Genomic DNA, 18660 nt, shown 5'->3' on the forward strand with positions numbered 1-18660 from the left:
GTAAGAAAGGTTTTGGATCACGACTGTAGACTTAGGGAACTCACGAACTCCTAAAAGTATAATAACATTTGTATCATAGGAGTCCCAGGAGAAAGAAAAAAGAAGCAGAAGGTTTATTTGAGCAAATTATAGCTGAAAGCTTTCCTAATCTAGGGAAATAAACAGACATTGAAATCTAAGAAGCACAGAAAACTCCCACTAAGTTCAACAAAAGCCAGCCATCACCAAGACATATCATAGTGAAATTCATAAAATACACAGACAAAGGAAAGAATCCTGAAAGCAGCAAGGGGAAGAGAGTGCTTAACCTCCAAGGAAGGACAGATCAGATCACAGCAGATCTCTCCACAGCAACTTGGCAGGCCAGATGAAAGTGGCATGATATATTTAACATGCTGGATGGGAAAAATATGCGGCCAAGACTACTTAATCCTGCAAGGCTGTCATTCAGAAGAGCAGGAGAGAGAACAAGTTTCCCAGACAAACAAAAACTAATGAGACTGTGACCACTAAGCCAGTTTTGCAAGAAATATTAAAGGGGACTCTTTTGAGGGGGGGAGACCAAAAGCAACAAAGACTAGAAAGTAAGAGAGAATATCACCACAAATACCAATTTTATAGGTAACACAGCAGAACTAAATTTGTCTTTCAGTAATCACTCTGAAGGTAAAAAGAATAATACTCCAATCAAAAGACATAAGGTATCAGAATTGGTTAAAAAAAGAAAGACCCATCCATATATGCTGCCTCTAAGAGACTTATTTTAGACCGAAGACATCTGCAGATTGAAAGTGAGGAGATCGGGAAACATCTATCATGCTAATGGATGCTGAAAGAAAGCCAGTGTAGTCATATTTATGCAGACAAAGTAGATTTTATTTATTTTTATTTAGTTTTTTTAGATTTTATTTATTTATCTGACAGACGGAGATCACAGGCAGGCAGAGAGAGAGGGGGAAGCAGGCTCCCTGCTGAGCAGATGTAGGTCTCGATCCCAGGACCGTGAGATGACGACCTGAGCCGAAGGCAGAGGCTTAACCCACTGAGCCACCCAGGCGCCCCGACAAACTAGATTTTAGACCAAAGACTGTAACGAGATGAAGAAGGGCATTCTATCATAATTAAGGGGCCTTTCAATGAAGAAGATCTAACAATTGTAAATACTTAAGTCCCCAACTTGGGAGCACCTATATATATAAATTAATTACAAACAAATTCATTGATGGAGTGCTTGGATGACTCAGTCAGTTAAGCGTCTGCCTTCAGCTTAGGTTATGATCCCAGGGTCCTGGGATCAAACCCCACATCAGACTCCCTGTTCAGTGAGGAGCCTGTTTCTCCCTCTTCCTCTGCCTGCTCCCCCTGCTTGTGATCTCTCTCTGTCAAATAAAATCTTAAAAAAAAAAAAGAGAGAGAGAAAGAAACTTACTGATAATACAATAATAGAAGGGGACTTTAACACCCCACTTACAGCAATGGACAGATCATCTATCTAGATGGGGAATGGGCTAAATATAAATAGGTGACTGCTACTAAGGATGGTACTTGTTATAAGCACTGGGTATTACATGTAACTGATAAATCATTAAATTCTGCTCCTGAAACCAATATTACACTACTGTTAACTAACTAGAATTTAAATAGACTTTCAGAAGAAAAAGAGAATAGTAATAGAAAACATAAACATAACAATAAATTTTCAAAGTTGTGATAGTGGCATATGTGTAGTCAACAAAATAATGTTCAGAAAAAATTCCAAGGTCATATGGGAATCTGTATAATGAATGGCATTTCAAATGAGTGGAAAAAGACATGTACTTAATAGTGAGAGAACAATGTTAGCATTTTGAAAATTAAGTGAACAAATAAACCAATGGAACACACACTTTATACCAAAGTAAATTCTCCTTTATTTATTAAAGATTTCTTATTTATTTGTTTGACAGGGAGAGCACAAGTAGGTAGACAGGCAGAGGGGAGGGGGAAGCAGGCTCTCCGCCGAGCAGGGAGGGAGCCCAATGTGGGGCTCGATCCCAGGACCCTGGGATCATGACCCAAGCCGAAGGCAGCTGCTTAACCAACTGAGCCACCCAGGCGCCCCAAATTATCCTTTAAATGTAAGGATCAAGGTGAAGGCCCGGCATTGACATGTGCTACCTGGGATAAATTCAAACATTTGGTTCAACACTAAGATCATAAATTATGAGGATGTAGCTTTGACACATGGTGTTTGGCCTGACAACTTACTTAAAACAGATTAGATACTCAGGAGTAGACCGAGTGATGAAGAGGGTAAGATCTGGCACTCCAGTATCTGAGTGCGTGAACACTGAACCCTCAGTTGGGTTTCCCAGCTTTATGCTGGCATCTGAGATGGTTGCAAGTTAATACTTTTCCTAGAGCTTTGAGGTAAAATCCCATGCTTATTAAGGAAAATAATGTTTTTTGAGGCAAAAGAACTTTGATGTTTAGATAAAATAAATCTTAAGGATTTATTTTACATCCATTAATATGTTTTATTTTTTCTATAAGAATGCTTTTTTACCCTATAAGGTAAATACCCTCAGTATTTACCTTCCACATTTGGAACTTCTGTGATTATCTGTAGTCAAACTTAAATTGTCTGTTCTGATTTTGCCAAGAAATAGCCTCACTTTAATGGTTTGTTTCCAAAATCCCTTTTAACCTTTTAGTATGAAGTTATGTGAACTTCAGTAATAACTATAGAATTCCTAAAATTTTCTTTCTTTCTTTTAAGATTTTAATTAATTATTTGACAGAGAGAGAACACAAGTGGAAATGAGAGAGGGAGAACAAGCTTCTTCTGGAGCAGGGAGCCTGGAGTGGGTCTGGATCCCACTTGGGAGTGTGACCCAAGTTGAAGGCAGACACTTAATGACTGAGCTACCCAGATGCCCCGTAACTATAGAATTCTAAGTTTTTAAAGTATCTGGGATTATTTTGTTCATAACATGAAAGTAATTTTTAAATTATATAAGTAAATTCTGTTTTGATCATTATCTTCCTGTTTTCTCCATAGTTCACCCATCTCAAAGAGTTCTTTTAAAGTATATTAACTGGTTCAGGGGCGCTTACATGGCTCAGTCGGTTAAGCGACTGCCTTTGGCTCAGTCATGATCCCAGGGTCCTGGGATCGAGTCCCTCATTGGGCTCATTGCTCAGCGGGGAGCCCGCGTTCCCCTCTGCCTGCTGTTCCCCTGCTGGTGCTCGCTCTCCCTCTGTGTCAAATGAATAAATAAAATCTTTTTTTTTTTTTTAAAGATTTTATTTATTTATTTGACAGAGATCACAAGTAGGCAGAGAGAGAGAGGAGGAAGCAGGCTCCCTGCTGAGCAGACAGTCCGATGCGGGACTCGATCCCAGGACCCTGAGATCATGACCTGAGCCGAAAGGCAGCGGCTTAACCCACTGAGCCACCCAGGCGCCCTGAATAAATAAAATCTTAAAAAAAAAAAAAGTTGGGGGCGCCTGCGTGGCTCAGTGGGTTAAGCAGCTGCCTTCGGCTCAGGCCATGGTTCCAGGGTCCTGGGATCGAGCCCCGCATTGGGCTTCCTGTTCAGCGGAGAGCCTGTTTCTCTCTCTCCCTCTGCCTGCTGCTGCTCTGCCTACTTGTGCTCTCTATCTCTCTGTCAAATAAATAAATAAAATCTTTAAAAAAAAAAAAAAAAAGTTGGGGCACCTGGGTGGCTCAGTGGGTTAAGCCGCTGCCTTTGGCTCAGGTCATGATCTCAGGGTCCTGGGATCAAGTCCCGCATCGGGCTCTCTGCTCAACAGGGAGCCTGCTTTCCTTCCTCTCTCTCTGCCTGCCTCTCTGCTTACTTGTAATCTCTGTCAAATGAATAAATAAAATCTTTTAAAAAGGGGCGCCTGGGTGGCTCAGTGGGTTAAGCCGCTGCCTTCGGCTGAGGTCATGATCTCAGGGTCCTGGGATCGAGTCCCGCATCGGGCTCTCTGCTCAGCAGGGAGTCTGTTCCCTCTCTCTCTCTCTGCCTGCCTCTCTGTCTACTTGTGATTTCTGTCAAATAAATAAATAAAATCTTTAAAAAAAAAATCTTAAAAAAAAGTGTATTAACTGGTTCAACTCATTAATCTTGATACTATGGAATCATTAAAGCTTCCCTTTCTCCAAAAAGAAGGTATTATATTCCAGATGCATACTTTAAGTTGGTATAAACCTACATGGTGAGATTCTTTTCATCTTAGTCTCTTTCTCACAACACTTAATTTTAATCCTTTATACTGTGACAGAACTTTCATGGTTTTGATATGAAAAGGAACTTAAGTATATTATCTTAAAAAACCTTTCCTCCCATGTGTGGCATGGGTATAATTATCTATCACAGCAGCTGCACGAAGCTGATGTCATGTGCTTTTACCTGTTGAGACACCTGAACCTTGGAAGAGTCAAGCAAATGGCTCAAAGTCACGTTGCTTCTGAGCTAGAAGGAAAGAGCTAGAAGGAAAGCACAGTTTTTCTGACTCCATAGCTTTTGATCTCTTTACTTCTCGCCGGTTTTATTCCATAAGGGATTTTAAAATATTTGTTGAATGAAGGAATGACAAAGAGACTGAGAAGTGTCTGTCACTGAAGCATGTGTAAGGTTTCACATCTTAATATGTTTATTGCTTACTTACCATATCACAGGCACTGTGAGGAACCTTTATTTTTTTTTATTTCTTATTTTTTAAAATTTTAGAACCTTTATTTTTATTTATTTATGTATTTTTTAAAGATTTTATTTATTTGACAGAGAGAGAGATCACAGTCAGAGAGGCAGGCGGGCGGGCTGTGGGGAAGCAGGCTCCCTGCTGAGCAGAGAGCCCGATGCAGGGCTGGATCCCAGGACCCTGGGATCATGACCTGAGCCGAAGGCAGAGGCTTTAACCCACTGAGCCACCCAGGAGCCCCGAACCTTTATTATTTTTAAATAGAGACTTAAGATTTTAGTCTCTTAATTTCTTTTGGGTTTAACGTTTTTCCAGCTCTTAAACTTTCAATTTATATTTTCTGTTTTTACTATTGTGGTGGTTCCGTTTTGTTTAGCAAATCAACCCTTTGACAGAATCTGAACCTGAACCGTTGAGGGTATAATTGTAGGTGAAACCAGTGTTAGCTTGGCAAATCAAGTAAACACCTGAATGTTTACTTTGATTAGAGTTCATCTGTGAAATTAACCTACTTGCTGAGTTTTTCTAAGATTTAAAAAGAGGAAATAATATATCATTGTGCTTTTCTGTTCTCTTTCAGCTTTCAGAAGAATTGTTAGATAAATGGCTCTCATACCCAGAGGCCCAGCATGTACCCCTCTGCCAACATATGCTTGGTTTTGCTATGAAGTCTGTTACACAAATGGTATTGGGTAGTACATTTGAAGATGACCAGGAAGTCATTCACTTCCAGAAGAATCATGGCACAGTAAGTGTTGGGACAAATTTAAAATTATTAATCAAATTGGTTAGTTTAATAATGTAGACTTTGCCTCTCAAGAAGAAGATTTAAGATCCTGTAGTGTAGAATTTCCTTGTTTTGGGCTAAAATAGTAATGCAAGCAAAGATAATTGTATTTCTAAAAATATTTAAGAATTACTTTTTTTAACCAATTTTTGAAATTTCCTTTTATTTTTATTTTTTAATATATTTATTTTTTAAAATTTATTTGACAGAGATCACAAGTAGGCAGAGAGGCAGGCAGAGAGAGAGGAGGAAGCAGGCTTCCTGCTGAGCAGAGAGCCCAATGCGGGGCTCGATCCCAGAACCCTGGGATCATGACCTGAGCCGAAGGCAGAGGCACCTGAGCCACCCAGGCGCCCCCAAAGAAATTTCCTTTTAATACTTAACAAATATGTTATAAAATAACACTAGATTCTAGAATAAAGAGAAAAACTTTAAAAGAACTAGACTATGTCTCATATAGAAAGAAATTAATGCCAGTGGAACATTAAAATGTTAATGAAATGAATATGATTTGAAGAAAGGCTAATTCAGTCTAAAATTGTTCTACTTTTTTTTAATAGATTCGTGTATGGAATTTATTTTATTAGTCTCTGTTTTTACCAGTCTTGATATTAATTTACTTAATCCCAATATTAAATGAGCTTATTTGGTTCAAATCACACTTAGGTCATTTTGCGTCTCTGAGAAATTATTTCTTATTTTATTCAGATGTATAAAAACATTTTGGTTAAATAATCAGGATAATGTGTTTAGAACAAAAATCACTAGAAACTGTGGCTTGCCACCTTGTTATTGTATAATGTACTTATCCCCATTAAAATGGTTTAATTAGGGGTGCCTGGGTGGCTCAGTTGTTAAAACATCTGCCTTTGGTTCAGGTCATGATCCCAGGTTGGGGCTCTCTTCTCAGAGGGAAGCCTGCTTCTCCCTCTCCCACCTCTGCTTGTGTTCCTTCTCTCGCTGTCTCTCTCTCTGTGTCAAGTAAATAAACAAAATCTTAAAAAAAAAAAAAAATTAATTAGGAGCTCCTAGGTGGTTCAGTCAGTTAAGTGTCTGCCTTCCACTCAGCTCCTGATCTCAGAGTCCTGGCACTGAGCACGTTGGGGTCCTGGGACTGAGCCCTGCCTTGGGCTCCCTGCTCAGTGGGGAGGGAGTCTGCTTGTCCCTCTGCCTCTGCCTTCCCCACTGCTCATGCTTTCTCTCTCAAATAAATAAATAAAATATTTTTCAAAGATAAAATAAAATGATTTAATTATATATATCTGATGATGAAAAAATACATGTTTCTTTTCAACACATTCAGGAGTATAAAAATAAAGGTAGAAAAAATCACTCTAAATTCCATTTTCTGAAGTAAACTAGTCTGTGTACTCAGGCAAATAAATTGGTTAAGGATTTCCTAAAATGTCTTCATATTTTAATGAAGAATCAATTTTTGACTCCGTTATTACTGATTTTTTTTCATGTTGACAAGATAGCATTTTTTAAAAGTGACATCCACTGTTATTTCCAGGATGACCTACCGTGTATGTTTTTATGCTGGTATTTTCTTTCTCTTCATTTTTCATTCTTTCCTTAGAACTTCAAAATAGAAATAATTTCAACCTTAGTTGCAACTAGGCTAAGGAACTCCCATATATCTTTTAACCCAGGTTTATCTGTTGTTTACATTTTGCTCCATTTGCTTTTGTCGTTCATTATCTACCTCTTTGTTGATCTGTCTTTTCATTGCTCCCACCCTTACCTGAACCATTTGAGAGAAAAGTGGACATTTTGCCTTTTCCCATCTAAATAATTCGGTCTGTATTTCCTTAAAACAGTATTCTCTTATGTAGTGACAACATAATTTTCAATCTTGGGAAATTGAACATTCATACAATATTGTCACCCACGGCCCATATTCAGGTTTCTTTATTTTCAACGGTGAGACCTCTTTAATGTGAAACAGTTCCTTGGTTTTTATTTGTTTTTTGGCCTTGATATATTTTTTAAAAATACAGGCCAGTTATTTTGTGCAGTGTCTCTCAATTTGGGGTTTGAGTAGATTCAGATTATGTACTTTGGAAATCTGGTATTCTCTTAACAATATTAGAAGTTGTCAAAGGAAAGTCTTCAGACCATAAACATGACTTAAATTCCTTCTTCAAATGATGTTTTAATATCTGAACCACCACAGTGTTGCTATTGTCCTGTCATGGCACCAGGAATAATAACCAATTTATGCATGCTACTCCTTGGTTCTCAGCAGAGAGATGGTTCTCAACAGAGAGGTGCCATCATGTGTAGGATGTATACTGATCTCACAGGTGTCAAACTGGAAAGTGTATTCCTCACATTAGTTGCATATCGTGTTTCTGAAGTACTCTTCAAAAATACTGTCCCAGTTATTTTTCCCACCAACATTAGTGTACTCTTTTCCTGACATTTAGAGTTATTGGTCCTTTAAATATTTGCCTGTATAGGGTCGCCTGGGGGGCTCAGTCATTAAGGGTCTGCCTTCTGCACAGGTCATGGTCCTGGGGTCCTGGGATCGAGTTCCATGTCAGGCTCCTTGTTCAGTGGGAAGCCTACTTCTCCCCTCTCCCACTCCCCCTGCTTGTGTTCCCTCTCTTGCTGTTTCTCTCTCACACATAAATAAAATCCTTACCAATAAATAAATACTTGCCTATGTCATAAGTCAAAATGATATTTCATGATTATCATTTTTATTTTTTTTGTCACTTATGAGGTTAAACATCTTTTTTTTTTTTTAAGATTTTATTTATTTATTTGACAGATCACAAGTAGGCAGAGAGGCAGGCAGAGAGAGAGGAGGAAGCAGGCTCCCTCCCGAGCAGAGAGCCCAATGCAGGTCTCAATCCCAGGACCCTGGGATCATGACCTGAGCTAAAGGCAGAGGCTTTAACCCATTGATCCACCCAAGCACCCTAAACATCATTTTTAAAATTTTAATTGAACACTTGTGTTTCTTTTGTGGGATACTTTCTTATGTCCTTTGCCCATATTTCTACTGATGTGTTTTTCACTAATCAGAAAGAGCTCTTGGGGTGCCTGGGTGGCTCAGTGGGTTAAAGCCTCTGCCTTTGGCTCAGGTCATGATCCCAGGGTCCTGGGATGGAGCCCCGCATCAGGCTCTCTGCTCAGTGGGGAGCCTGCTTCCTCCTCTCTCTCTCTGCCTGACTCCCTACCTATTTGTGATCTGTCAGATAAATAAATAAAATCTTAAAAAAAAAAAAGAGCTCTTTATTTCTTTTCTTTAATTTTATCTTTATTTTTTAAAGTAACCTGTACACCCAGTGTGGGGCTTGAACTCATGACCCTAAGATCAAGAGTTGTATTCTCTACTGACTAAGCCAGCCAGATGCCCTAAAAGTTCTTTATTTTTATTTCACTTTTCATTTATAGGGCTTTAAAAAAAAGTCTTTATTTTTTAAAGTAGTTTTGGATTTACAGTAAAATTGAGAGGAAAGGCTGCTGGGTGGCTTAGTTGGTTAAGCGTCCAACTCTTGATTTCAGCTCAGGTCATGATCTCAGGATTGTGAGACTGAGCCGTACATTGGGCTCTGTGCTGGGTGTGGAGCCTGCTTAGGATTCTCTCTCCCCCTTTCCCTCTCAAAAAGAGAAAAAAAAAATTGAGAGGGATACAGAGATTTCCTGTATACCCATTATTTCCACACATGCGTAGCCTTCACTATTAGTGGCATCACTTACCAAAATTGTACATTTTTTTCCAAGGATGAACTTATATTGACTTATAATTACCCGAAGGATTCATGGTTGGTGTTGTACGTTCAGTGGGTTTGGACAAATGTATGATGACATATATCTATCATTATAATATATAAAGGACATGATATACTGGGTAAAAGAAACTGGTGTAAATAGGCCTTTAGAATTGTGATGGTGAGGGGCGCCTGGGTGGCTCAGTGGGTTAAAGCCTCTGCCTTCAGCTCAGGTCGTGATCTTAGGGTTCTGGGATTGTGCCCCACATTGGGCTCTCTGCTTAGCAAGGAGCCTGCTTCCCCCCTTCTCTCTGCCTGCCTCTCTGCTTACTTGTGATCTCTGTCTGTCAAATAAATAAATGAAATCTGAAAAAAAAAAAGTTAAAAAAAAAGAATTGTGACAGTGAGCTGTGGGATCCCATAGTCCTATGAGTAGGTGTCAGTCTTTCAGTGAGCCTGTGCCTCTGGATTGTGAACTTCGTAAGTGTTTCTCAGTATTTTCCCCCCCATTTGGGTGGGACAGGATGGCTAAGTGGACTGGAGTTTGATGCTTTCCTTCTTCCACACAAATGCTAGTCCTGGCTGGAGTTGGATAGTTCCCTTCTTCTAGGTGGTTGGGCTCTGACAAAACCCCAGCAGGTTAGGCTGTCAAGGCAGGCCTTGTTAACAAGAACAGAGTGCTCTGGTTTATTTCAGATCAGTTCCTTTTCAAAGGAAAATTTTTTCAAGTTCCCTGCTAGAAGCCCTAGAGGGAGTTTCTTCATTATTTACCATAGGAACCTGGTTGAGCTCTTGGAGGTAAATCTCACAATATTTTTGCTGGAGAACATTGGGTCTATGATTGGGTTTCCCTGGAGTTTTTAATTCTCAGAGTTGTGTATTACTGAACCTCCAGCTGTTTGTTAATTACAGTTCAGGTTTTCCTCCCCCGGGACTGGTTCCTGAGGTGGTTTCGGTTTGTGGGTCTCTGCTTCGGTAAGCGGTCACTCCCCGATTTGACCTGTCTCTTTAATCTTGGGCCCTTTCCTGTCTTCCTGTTTCCCTAGTTTCTTTAATCCCTGGGTCCTCTCCTGTCTTAGGGTCCAAGAAGAGTTGCTAATTTTTCAATCTGTTCAGCTTTTTGTCATTGAGATGGAGTTGCTAAATTAATTCAGCTTTCTCATGAATTTTCGCCCTCTGCTCTGTGTCATGCTTAGAAACTCCTTTCCTGGGGTTCTTGAGTCACTCAGTTGGTTAAGTGTCTGCACAGGTCATGATTTTGAGGTCTGAGTGAGCCCCACGTCGTCGGATTTCCTGCTCATTGGGGAGTCTGCTTCTCCCTCTCCTTTTGCCCCTCCCCCATGCTCATGCTCACTCATTCTCTCTCAAATAAATAAATGAAATCTTTAAAAAAAAACAACTTTTTTCTTGCTTTAAGGTTATTCGTAATATAAACATTTATTATATATATTCACAGTACTTTTTTTGGTTTTAAGATTTTATTTGTTTATTTGACAAAGATCCAAGCTGGGGGGTGGGGAGCAAGCTCCCCGATGAGCAGAGAGACCGATGTGGGACTCGATCCCAGGACTCTGGGATCATGACCTGAGCAGAAGTCACAGGCTTTAACCCACTGAGCCACCAAGGTGCCCCTTCACAGGACTTTAAATGGTTTAATTTTTCACATTTAAAAAATCTTTAAGTTACATCTTTGTAAGGTAAGAGTTAAGGACTCCTAAATATTAATAATTATTCAGTTATTTAGCATTGACTAGTGAGTGTTGTATTCTTTCCCTACATTCTGTCACAACTTTTAAATTAAATAAGCTAAGGGTTTTTCCCGGGGCTACCCAGTTGGTTTTTTTTTTTTTTTTTTAAAGATTTTATTTATTTGTTTGACAGAGATCACAAGTAGGCAGAGAGGCAGGCAGAGAGAGAGGAGGAAGCAGGTTCCCTGCTGAGCAGAGAGCCCGATGCGGGACTCGATCCCAGGACCCTGAGATCATGACCTGAGCCCAAGGCAGAGGTTTTAACCCACTGAGCCACCCAGGCACCCCAGGAGCTACCCAGTTTTAAAATAACTGGAAGCCAGTTTTATTATTTACTATCTGCAAACCTTATACTAACTTTTAACCTTTTATTCTGGATTTCAGCCAGTGATTATCAGTATCACAAGTGAAGTAAAAATTTAGAATTCCCTATGAATTTTATTCATCCACTGGTACTATTATAATAAAAAATTGAAAATTGACTCTACTGCCATGTCCTTTTCTTTCCTATTCCTACACCTTTTAAAGAAAAGAAACTTTTGACTTCCTAGTTAAAATTAGTTTTAAAGTGCCGTGACTGAAATTGTTAAAACATACTTGCACTCTATCCTCCGAGACTACAGAGTAAATGATTATGCAGCCCACTTAAAAGAGAGAGTTTAATTATTAGATCTGTTAGTAAGATAGGAATTTCTCAATTATTGGCTTAGATTGCCTGGTGTTACTTAGAAAATCGACTTTACTAGATAACAGGTATGTTTTCCTGTTTTCAGATTTGGTCTGAGATTGGCAAAGGCTTTTTAGATGGATCACTTGATAAAAGTACAACTCGGAAAAAACAATATGAAGATGGTAAGTTTTGCTACTCTTAAATTATAGTAGGGACAGGATATGTGCCCCAGTTTTAATAAGGTCATCTCTGAATCATGGGATTATGGGTCATGTATATTTTCTTTTTTTTTTTTTTTTTTTAATTTTTTAAGATTTTATTTATTTATTTATTTGACAGAGAGAAATCACAAGTACACTGAGAGGCAGGCAGAGAGAGAGAGAAGGAAGCAGGCTCCCTGCTGAGCAGAGAGCCCGATGCGGGACTCGATCCCAGGACCCCGAGATCATGACCCAAGCCGAAGGCAGCGGCCTAACCCACTGAGCCACCCAGGCGCCCCAAGGGTCATGTATATTTTCTATCTTTATGTTTTTCTCCTACATTTCCTATATTAAAGGTTTTTCTTAAAAGAGAGGAAAAAGCAGTGAAGCAGTAAAGGAACTCTGGTACTCACTATAGAATGAGGCTCATATGGCCTACAGGAAAATGTAAGGGTACAATCCTGGAAAAGCAGTTTTATAATACACCTTAAGAGTAATAAATAATGGGGGCCCCTGGGTGGCTCAGTCAGTTGAGCGGCTGCTTCAGCTCAGGTCATGATCTTAGTGTCCTGGGATCGAGTCCCACATCGGGCTCCCAGCTCAGTGGACAGCCTGCTTCCTGCTTCTCCCTTTCCAGGCCTTGTGCTCTCTTGTGTGCTATCTCTCTCTCTCTCTCACTCTCAAATGAATAAATGAAAACTTTTTTAAAAAGTCATGAATAATTGGTGAAATTAAGAGAAAAAATAAATAAGTATTTTTTTTGTAGTGCTATTTCTGTAAATAGAAAACCAGAAGCAATCTAAATGTCCAATAATACTGGAATTGCTAAAGAAATACCAGCTTACATGTTGAAAAGATGTTTGTAAAAAAATACGTAGCAACGTAAGAATTCTTGCTGTTGTAACACTGAGTAAAAATATTTTCAATATTTTGGGGCATTGGTTGCAACTTTATAAATAATCTACTCAGAAAAACAGCAGTTTTAGTTTTAAGATGACAGCACAAAATTATTCTCACTTGGGCACCTGGGTGGCTCAGTAGGTTAAGCCTCTGCCTTCACCTGGGGTCATGATCTCAGGGTTCTGGGATTGAGCCCCACCACATTGGGCTCTCTGCTCAGCAGAGAGCTCCCCCCTGCCCCGCCTGCCTCTCTGCCTCCCTGCGTACTTGTGATCTCTGTCAAATAAATAAATAAAATCTTAAAAAAAAATTATTCTCCCTTTTTTTGGTTGTATATCTTCTGTCAGTAATTTCATGATTGTAATTCTTTAATACCTGTATTTTGAGCTATTTGAATTCTTTTTTTGGAAGTAGGGTAAATTAAAATACATGGGCTGTGTTGGAATGATGGATTATTTTCCATATATAATTATGTTCCTTTCTACTATTCTCATCCTTCATTCTTTCAGTAAGTATTTATTGAGGACTGTATGTGCTAGGCACTATTTTGTGTGTAGGAGTCAAAAATCCTGGACCTCATGGGGCTTAGAATTCTAGTGATTCCCTTGATGTCCAACATAAGTTCAAAAGAGCCAATTTAACAGACACATTTTCTACACTCTGGTTTTTATTGCCACTGTGAGTATCTTCATGGATGCAATAGGACTAATTTCCCTGAATAAAAAATGTATTTCACAAGTATTTGTTCAATTAATACAAAATGAAAATTAGTAATTTATACTCTTTGATTTTAAGTAAAACTAGATTATCTAACATATGTTCCTTGGGTTGTAACATTGGCATAAATCAAATTTGTGCTTTTATTGAAAATTATTCTTTATGTGCTTTGGTTAGTGCTGTGAATTGTTTAAGACTGATGAATCACGGACCTGTACCCCTGAAACAAATAATACATTATATGTTAATTTTAAAAAAAGATTCTTTTTTGGAATTTATGTGAGTAGGAAACCATGGCTGGGTCAGTGGGTCATGTGTTTAAGTGAGTCATTCTTAAACTGATCTGTACATTAAAATCACCTTGAGAACTTAAGAAAAAAAACCCTGAAGATCAGGCGTCACTCTAAACCAGTTTATTCAGAGTCTGAGAGAGAGGCACCCTGGGTGTGAGGTATTTCTATGAAAGCCGTGCAGGTTATGCTGATGTACTTGTAGAGCTGAGAATATACAGCAGTAGTTCCCAAACTTTGCTAAACATTGAATCTTTGAAGAAATATGGGGGTTCCTGGCTGGTGCAGTTAGGAGAGCATATGACTCTTAACCAACTGAGCCACCCAGGCGCCCCACATAGGATGAGTCTTTATCTTGGGGTCCTGAGTTCCAGTCTCATGCTGGGTGTAGAGATTACTAAAAAAAAAAAAAAAAAAATTAAATAAACTATAAAACAAAATAAATAGTGACATCAGGCTTCCATTCCTAAACACTTGGATTTATTTGGTGTGAGGTGTGACTTCCACTTTACGATTTTTTTTTTTAGGAGAGAGAGTGAACGTGGTGGGTGGGTAGGGGGAGAGAGAGAATCTTCAGCAGACTCCCCAGTGCAGAGCCCAGTGCGGGCTGGATCTCATGACCCTTGGGTCATGACCGAAGCCGGAATCAAGAGCCATGCGCTTAACTGGCTGAGCCATTCAGGCACCCCTACTTTACGATTTAAAAAAAAAAAAATCTTCTTAGGTGCTTCTAATTTGTAGCAGAGTTGAGAACCACTGCATCACAGTGTTAGTAATTTTTAATTTTCATCAATAATATGTTACATTCATGCAAATCTGTAACTATTTAGTGAATATCTATAGTATTCTGGTATGTTTTGGTGCTGGGGAGATGTCCATGAACAAAAGAAACAAAAATTCCTGCCTTTGTGGCACCACATTCTGGTGGGAAGTAGCGGACAATAATCTAAATGAGTAAACCGAATAGTGCATTAAAAGATGAAAAGTGCTGCAGAGAAAATTAAATCAGGAAGGAGGATGGGGTGTGCTCGGGATGCGGAGGTTGCAATTTTGAATAGGGTTAGTAGGAAGAGCCTCAACTAAGATTGGGTGACTGATGAGCTACACTTGCAAGAGATAAGGAAATCATTCAGTGCAGATCATTGAGGCTCTCACATGTCCAAAGGAAGATTCTCTAGAGAGGGAGAGTAATTGCTAAGTCCTGGGGGTGGGATTCTGGTGTACAGGGAACTTTTTGGCTGGAGTGAAGCCAGTCAGAAGAGAAATAGAAGAGATGAGGCTGGAAAAACTGAGGGGAGGGACAGATATTGTCTGGCGTATAGCTCATTGTAAGACTAGGTTGTTACTATGAGATAGGAAGCCACTGGAAGGTTTTAGCAGTTATAATCTGAGTTGTTATTTTTCTTTTTTAAGATTTTATTTATTGGGACGCCTGGGTGGCTCAGTTGGTTAAGCAGCTGCCTTCGGCTCGGGTCATGATCCCAGCGTCCTGGGATCGAGTCCCACATCGGGCTCCTTGCTCCGCAGGGAGCCTGCTTCTCCCTCTGACTCTGCCTTCCACTCTGTCTGCCTGTGCTCGCTCTCACTCTCTCTTACAAATAAATAAATAAAATCTTTAAAAAAAAAAAAAAAGATTTTATTTATTTATTTGACAGAGATCACAAGTAGGCAGAGAGGCAGGCAGAGATAGGAGGAAGCAGGCTCCCTGCTGAGCAGAAAGCCTGATTTGGGGCTCGATCCCAGGACCTTGGGATCATGACCTGAGCCAAAGGCAGAGGCTATAACCCCCTGAGCCACCCAGGTGCCCCTGTTTTGTTTTGTTTTTTTTTTAGATTTTATTTTTAAGTATCTCTGTATCTAACATGGGGCTCGAACTTACAACCCTGAGATCAAGAGTTGCATGCTCTCCTGACTAAGCCAGCCAGGTGCCCCAGTCTCAGTTATGTTTTCAACAGGTCAGTCTGGCTGCTGTTATAGATTATAGGCACCTGGAGCAGAAGCAGGGAGACTAATTGAGGGGCTGTTGCAATGAACCAGGCAAGAGAAATAATGTGACTTGGACTAGGTGGTAGGCAGCAGAAAATAAAGAATGAAAAAAAAAAAAAAAAGGTAAGGAAGAGTAATTCTGTACTTTGAAATTAGAACACCAACATTAGCTGACAGCTTAGTTGTATGGTATAAGAGAGAAGGAGACACCAAGGTTTTAGGCCTGAGTGTTTGGAAAATGAAGTTTTTAGGGAGATGGGGCAGATTTGGGAAGATCCAGTTTTGGTGGGGAAAGATGTAGAGTTCATTTGTGGATATGGTGTGTTTAATAGGCTTCAGACGTCTAAGTGGAGATGCTAAATTGGTTGTTAGGCATAGGAATCTGGAATTCAGGGGAAAGAGGTCTGGCCTGGAAATATAAATGTGGGAATGTTCAGTCCATAGATTGTATTTAAGGCCTTGAGACTAGTGACCATCAAGATAATGAATGTAAGTAGAAAAAGAAAAGAGGTACGAAAACTGAATCCTGACCTTGGACATTCCATCATTAAGAAATTCAAGAGATGAGAAGGAATCATTGAAAGGAGACCGAGAGGGGCGCCTGGGTGGCTCAGTGGGTTAAGCCGCTGCCTTCGGCTCAGGTCATGATCTCAGGGTCCTGGGATCGAGTCCCGCATCGGGCTCTCTGCTCAGCGGGGAGCCTGCTTCCCTCTCTCTCTCTGCCTGCCTCTCCATCTACTTGTGATTTCTCTCTGTCAAATAAATAAATAAAATCTTAAAAAAAAAAAATCCTTTAAAAAAAGAAAGGAGACCGAGAATGAACAGGCAGTAAAGTAGGGGAAGTATGGGGTCCAGTAGGGCATGGAGTCCCAAGATCCAAATGAGAATCTTAACACCTAGAGAGTATTTGATCAGGGTCTTGGGATCAAGCCCCACATCAGGCTCCCTGCTCATTGGGAAGCCTGCTTCTCCCTCTCCACTACTTGTGCTCTCTTGCATTCTCTCTCTCTCAAATAATAAATAAAATCTTTAAAAAAAAGAATTGAGAAGGGAAGTATCAAGGGAGAGGTTTTTGTGTGTGGAGGCCTCCAGGATGCTGGTGTTAGTTCTAGCTCTTGACCTGGTTGTTGGTATTATAGGTGTTTGCTTTATAATTATTCCTTAAATTGTACATATGTGGCATTTGCAGCTTTTTGTATGTATAATTTAGCAAAAAGAAGGAAAAGAAGATTGATGAATTTTAACATAAATGAGCTTTGTAAAAATTTTTGGTTACAGCTCTTTTTCTTGAAAGTTTTATTCTGCACATAGCAACATTGTACAGAAATATTAAAAGAGACTCAATCTTTACAAATGCTTATATTCTAAAATATTTTTTTGTATTTCTTCTCTAAGCTCTTAGGCAACTGGAATCTATTTTAAAGAAAATCATAAAAGAACGAAAAGGAGGGAACTTCAGTCAACATATTTTCATTGACTCCTTAGTACAAGGGAACCTTAATGACCAACAGGTGGTGTAATTGTTAAGTTTATTAAGTAAATAATAATCACCCATGTATAGTGCTTTGTACTCACTTTACTTTTGTAGCACATCGTCCACAAATAGAACACGTATTTAGTCTCTTCTTATTTAGCTCTTTGAAGCCGCTGTATATTATTTAATATTGGGTAAGCAAATGTTGAATCAAATTCTCCGATCATAAAAGAGGAGACTTAACTGACTAGGTTGGCAGCTTGACTTGTTCCCAGAGTGCCTCTGTTACCCCAGCACGCCGCTGTGTTCACGGGGTTGTCAGGCAAAGGACAAGAGCGGAGCCATTGTTGCCACGCCTGTTCCCTATAGCAATGATGAATGCCCGGTCTACACGTGTGAGCCTTCAGAGACAGAATGGTTTTCTGGGTGTGTACAGGTGCAGCATCGAATAAGGCTTCAAGGGCAGTGGCAGCCTCTTCACTGTTCTGAGGCTTTGTTGCCGCACCAGCCTAAGCCAGAAAGACAGCCCTGAGGCAGTTGGTTTGCAAAAACGTAGCACCAGACGGTGATAACTACCAGTAAATGTTTATTGCATCAAAAAGGCAATGCCATATGTAGGTTGATTTTTACATTAGTTTTTTTTAGGTGAAAGCATTGTAAAGAAATAATATACATTTTTTCCTTTCCTTGACCTTAATTCTATAGTATAGGTTATTTTGGTAGGGTCTAATACAGGCCACCTTACGTTTTACACTTTCTAAACTTAGTTTTCTCTCCTAGATCCTTGAAGACAGTATGATATTTTCTCTGGCCAGTTGTGTCATAACTGCCAAATGTGAGTACAAATTGATTTCTTCTTGAGATAGATTATAAAATACACATGGGTAAAATAAAGGAAACATTGTTTGCAAGACCTCTTTATAATTTCCCTTCTCTTTTCTTTTTTATTTTTGTTTGAAAGGCTTGATTCACACAGCTACCTTTTTTTTTTTTTTTTTTTGAAACCCCCAGGTGCTCTATGCCACCTCTGAACATTGCCATAAATTTCATGACACAGTTTATGGATTGTGAATTCTAGTTAGTGCCTTTAAAATGAACTGCTATTGACACCTTTCTAAGCAGAGCAGTGAGCTTTTCAATTTCCTGCTGTGGTTTTCACTTTGACTCAAGTCCAGTTTGCTATTATTAAGGTCTACCAACAGAGGATATAGGCCACAGAAATCACAGTTTAAAAGAACTCCTCTCTTGGTGGAATTGAAGGTGATTTTTATTTAAAGTTCTAAAATGTGTGAAATTTGTGTATGCTTATAAAAATATGCTAAAATACTAAAGGAAGTATCAAAACTTCAGTTTGAAATAGAAAAAATTGATACTCATTGAAGGATTTCATTTACAACTCTTTCTGTTGAAAAACAATAATTAAAGATGTAAACTGCCTGTAAGTTCTTCTTTATAAAATTTTTGACATCTAGAGATG

The 18660-nt window shown here is 39.3% G+C and overlaps 1 protein-coding gene across 2 annotated transcripts in view; it reads left to right on the plus strand.

The window, feature by feature from the left end:
• The window catches only part of LOC132013473 (cytochrome P450 20A1), a 59368-nt gene that overhangs the window by 24784 nt on the left and 15924 nt on the right, over nt 1–18660 (plus strand). For both annotated transcript variants that reach the window (XM_059393244.1, XM_059393245.1), the window contains 4 exons: nt 5270–5437; nt 11720–11798; nt 17105–17220; nt 17964–18018. In XM_059393244.1, coding sequence (XP_059249227.1) covers nt 5270–5437; nt 11720–11798; nt 17105–17220; nt 17964–18018 — 418 coding nt within the window. The remainder of the gene's footprint in view (nt 1–5269; nt 5438–11719; nt 11799–17104; nt 17221–17963; nt 18019–18660) is intronic.

The sequence above is a fragment of the Mustela nigripes genome, chromosome 3 (assembly GCF_022355385.1).
Source record: "Mustela nigripes isolate SB6536 chromosome 3, MUSNIG.SB6536, whole genome shotgun sequence".
NCBI lineage: Eukaryota > Metazoa > Chordata > Mammalia > Carnivora > Mustelidae > Mustela > Mustela nigripes.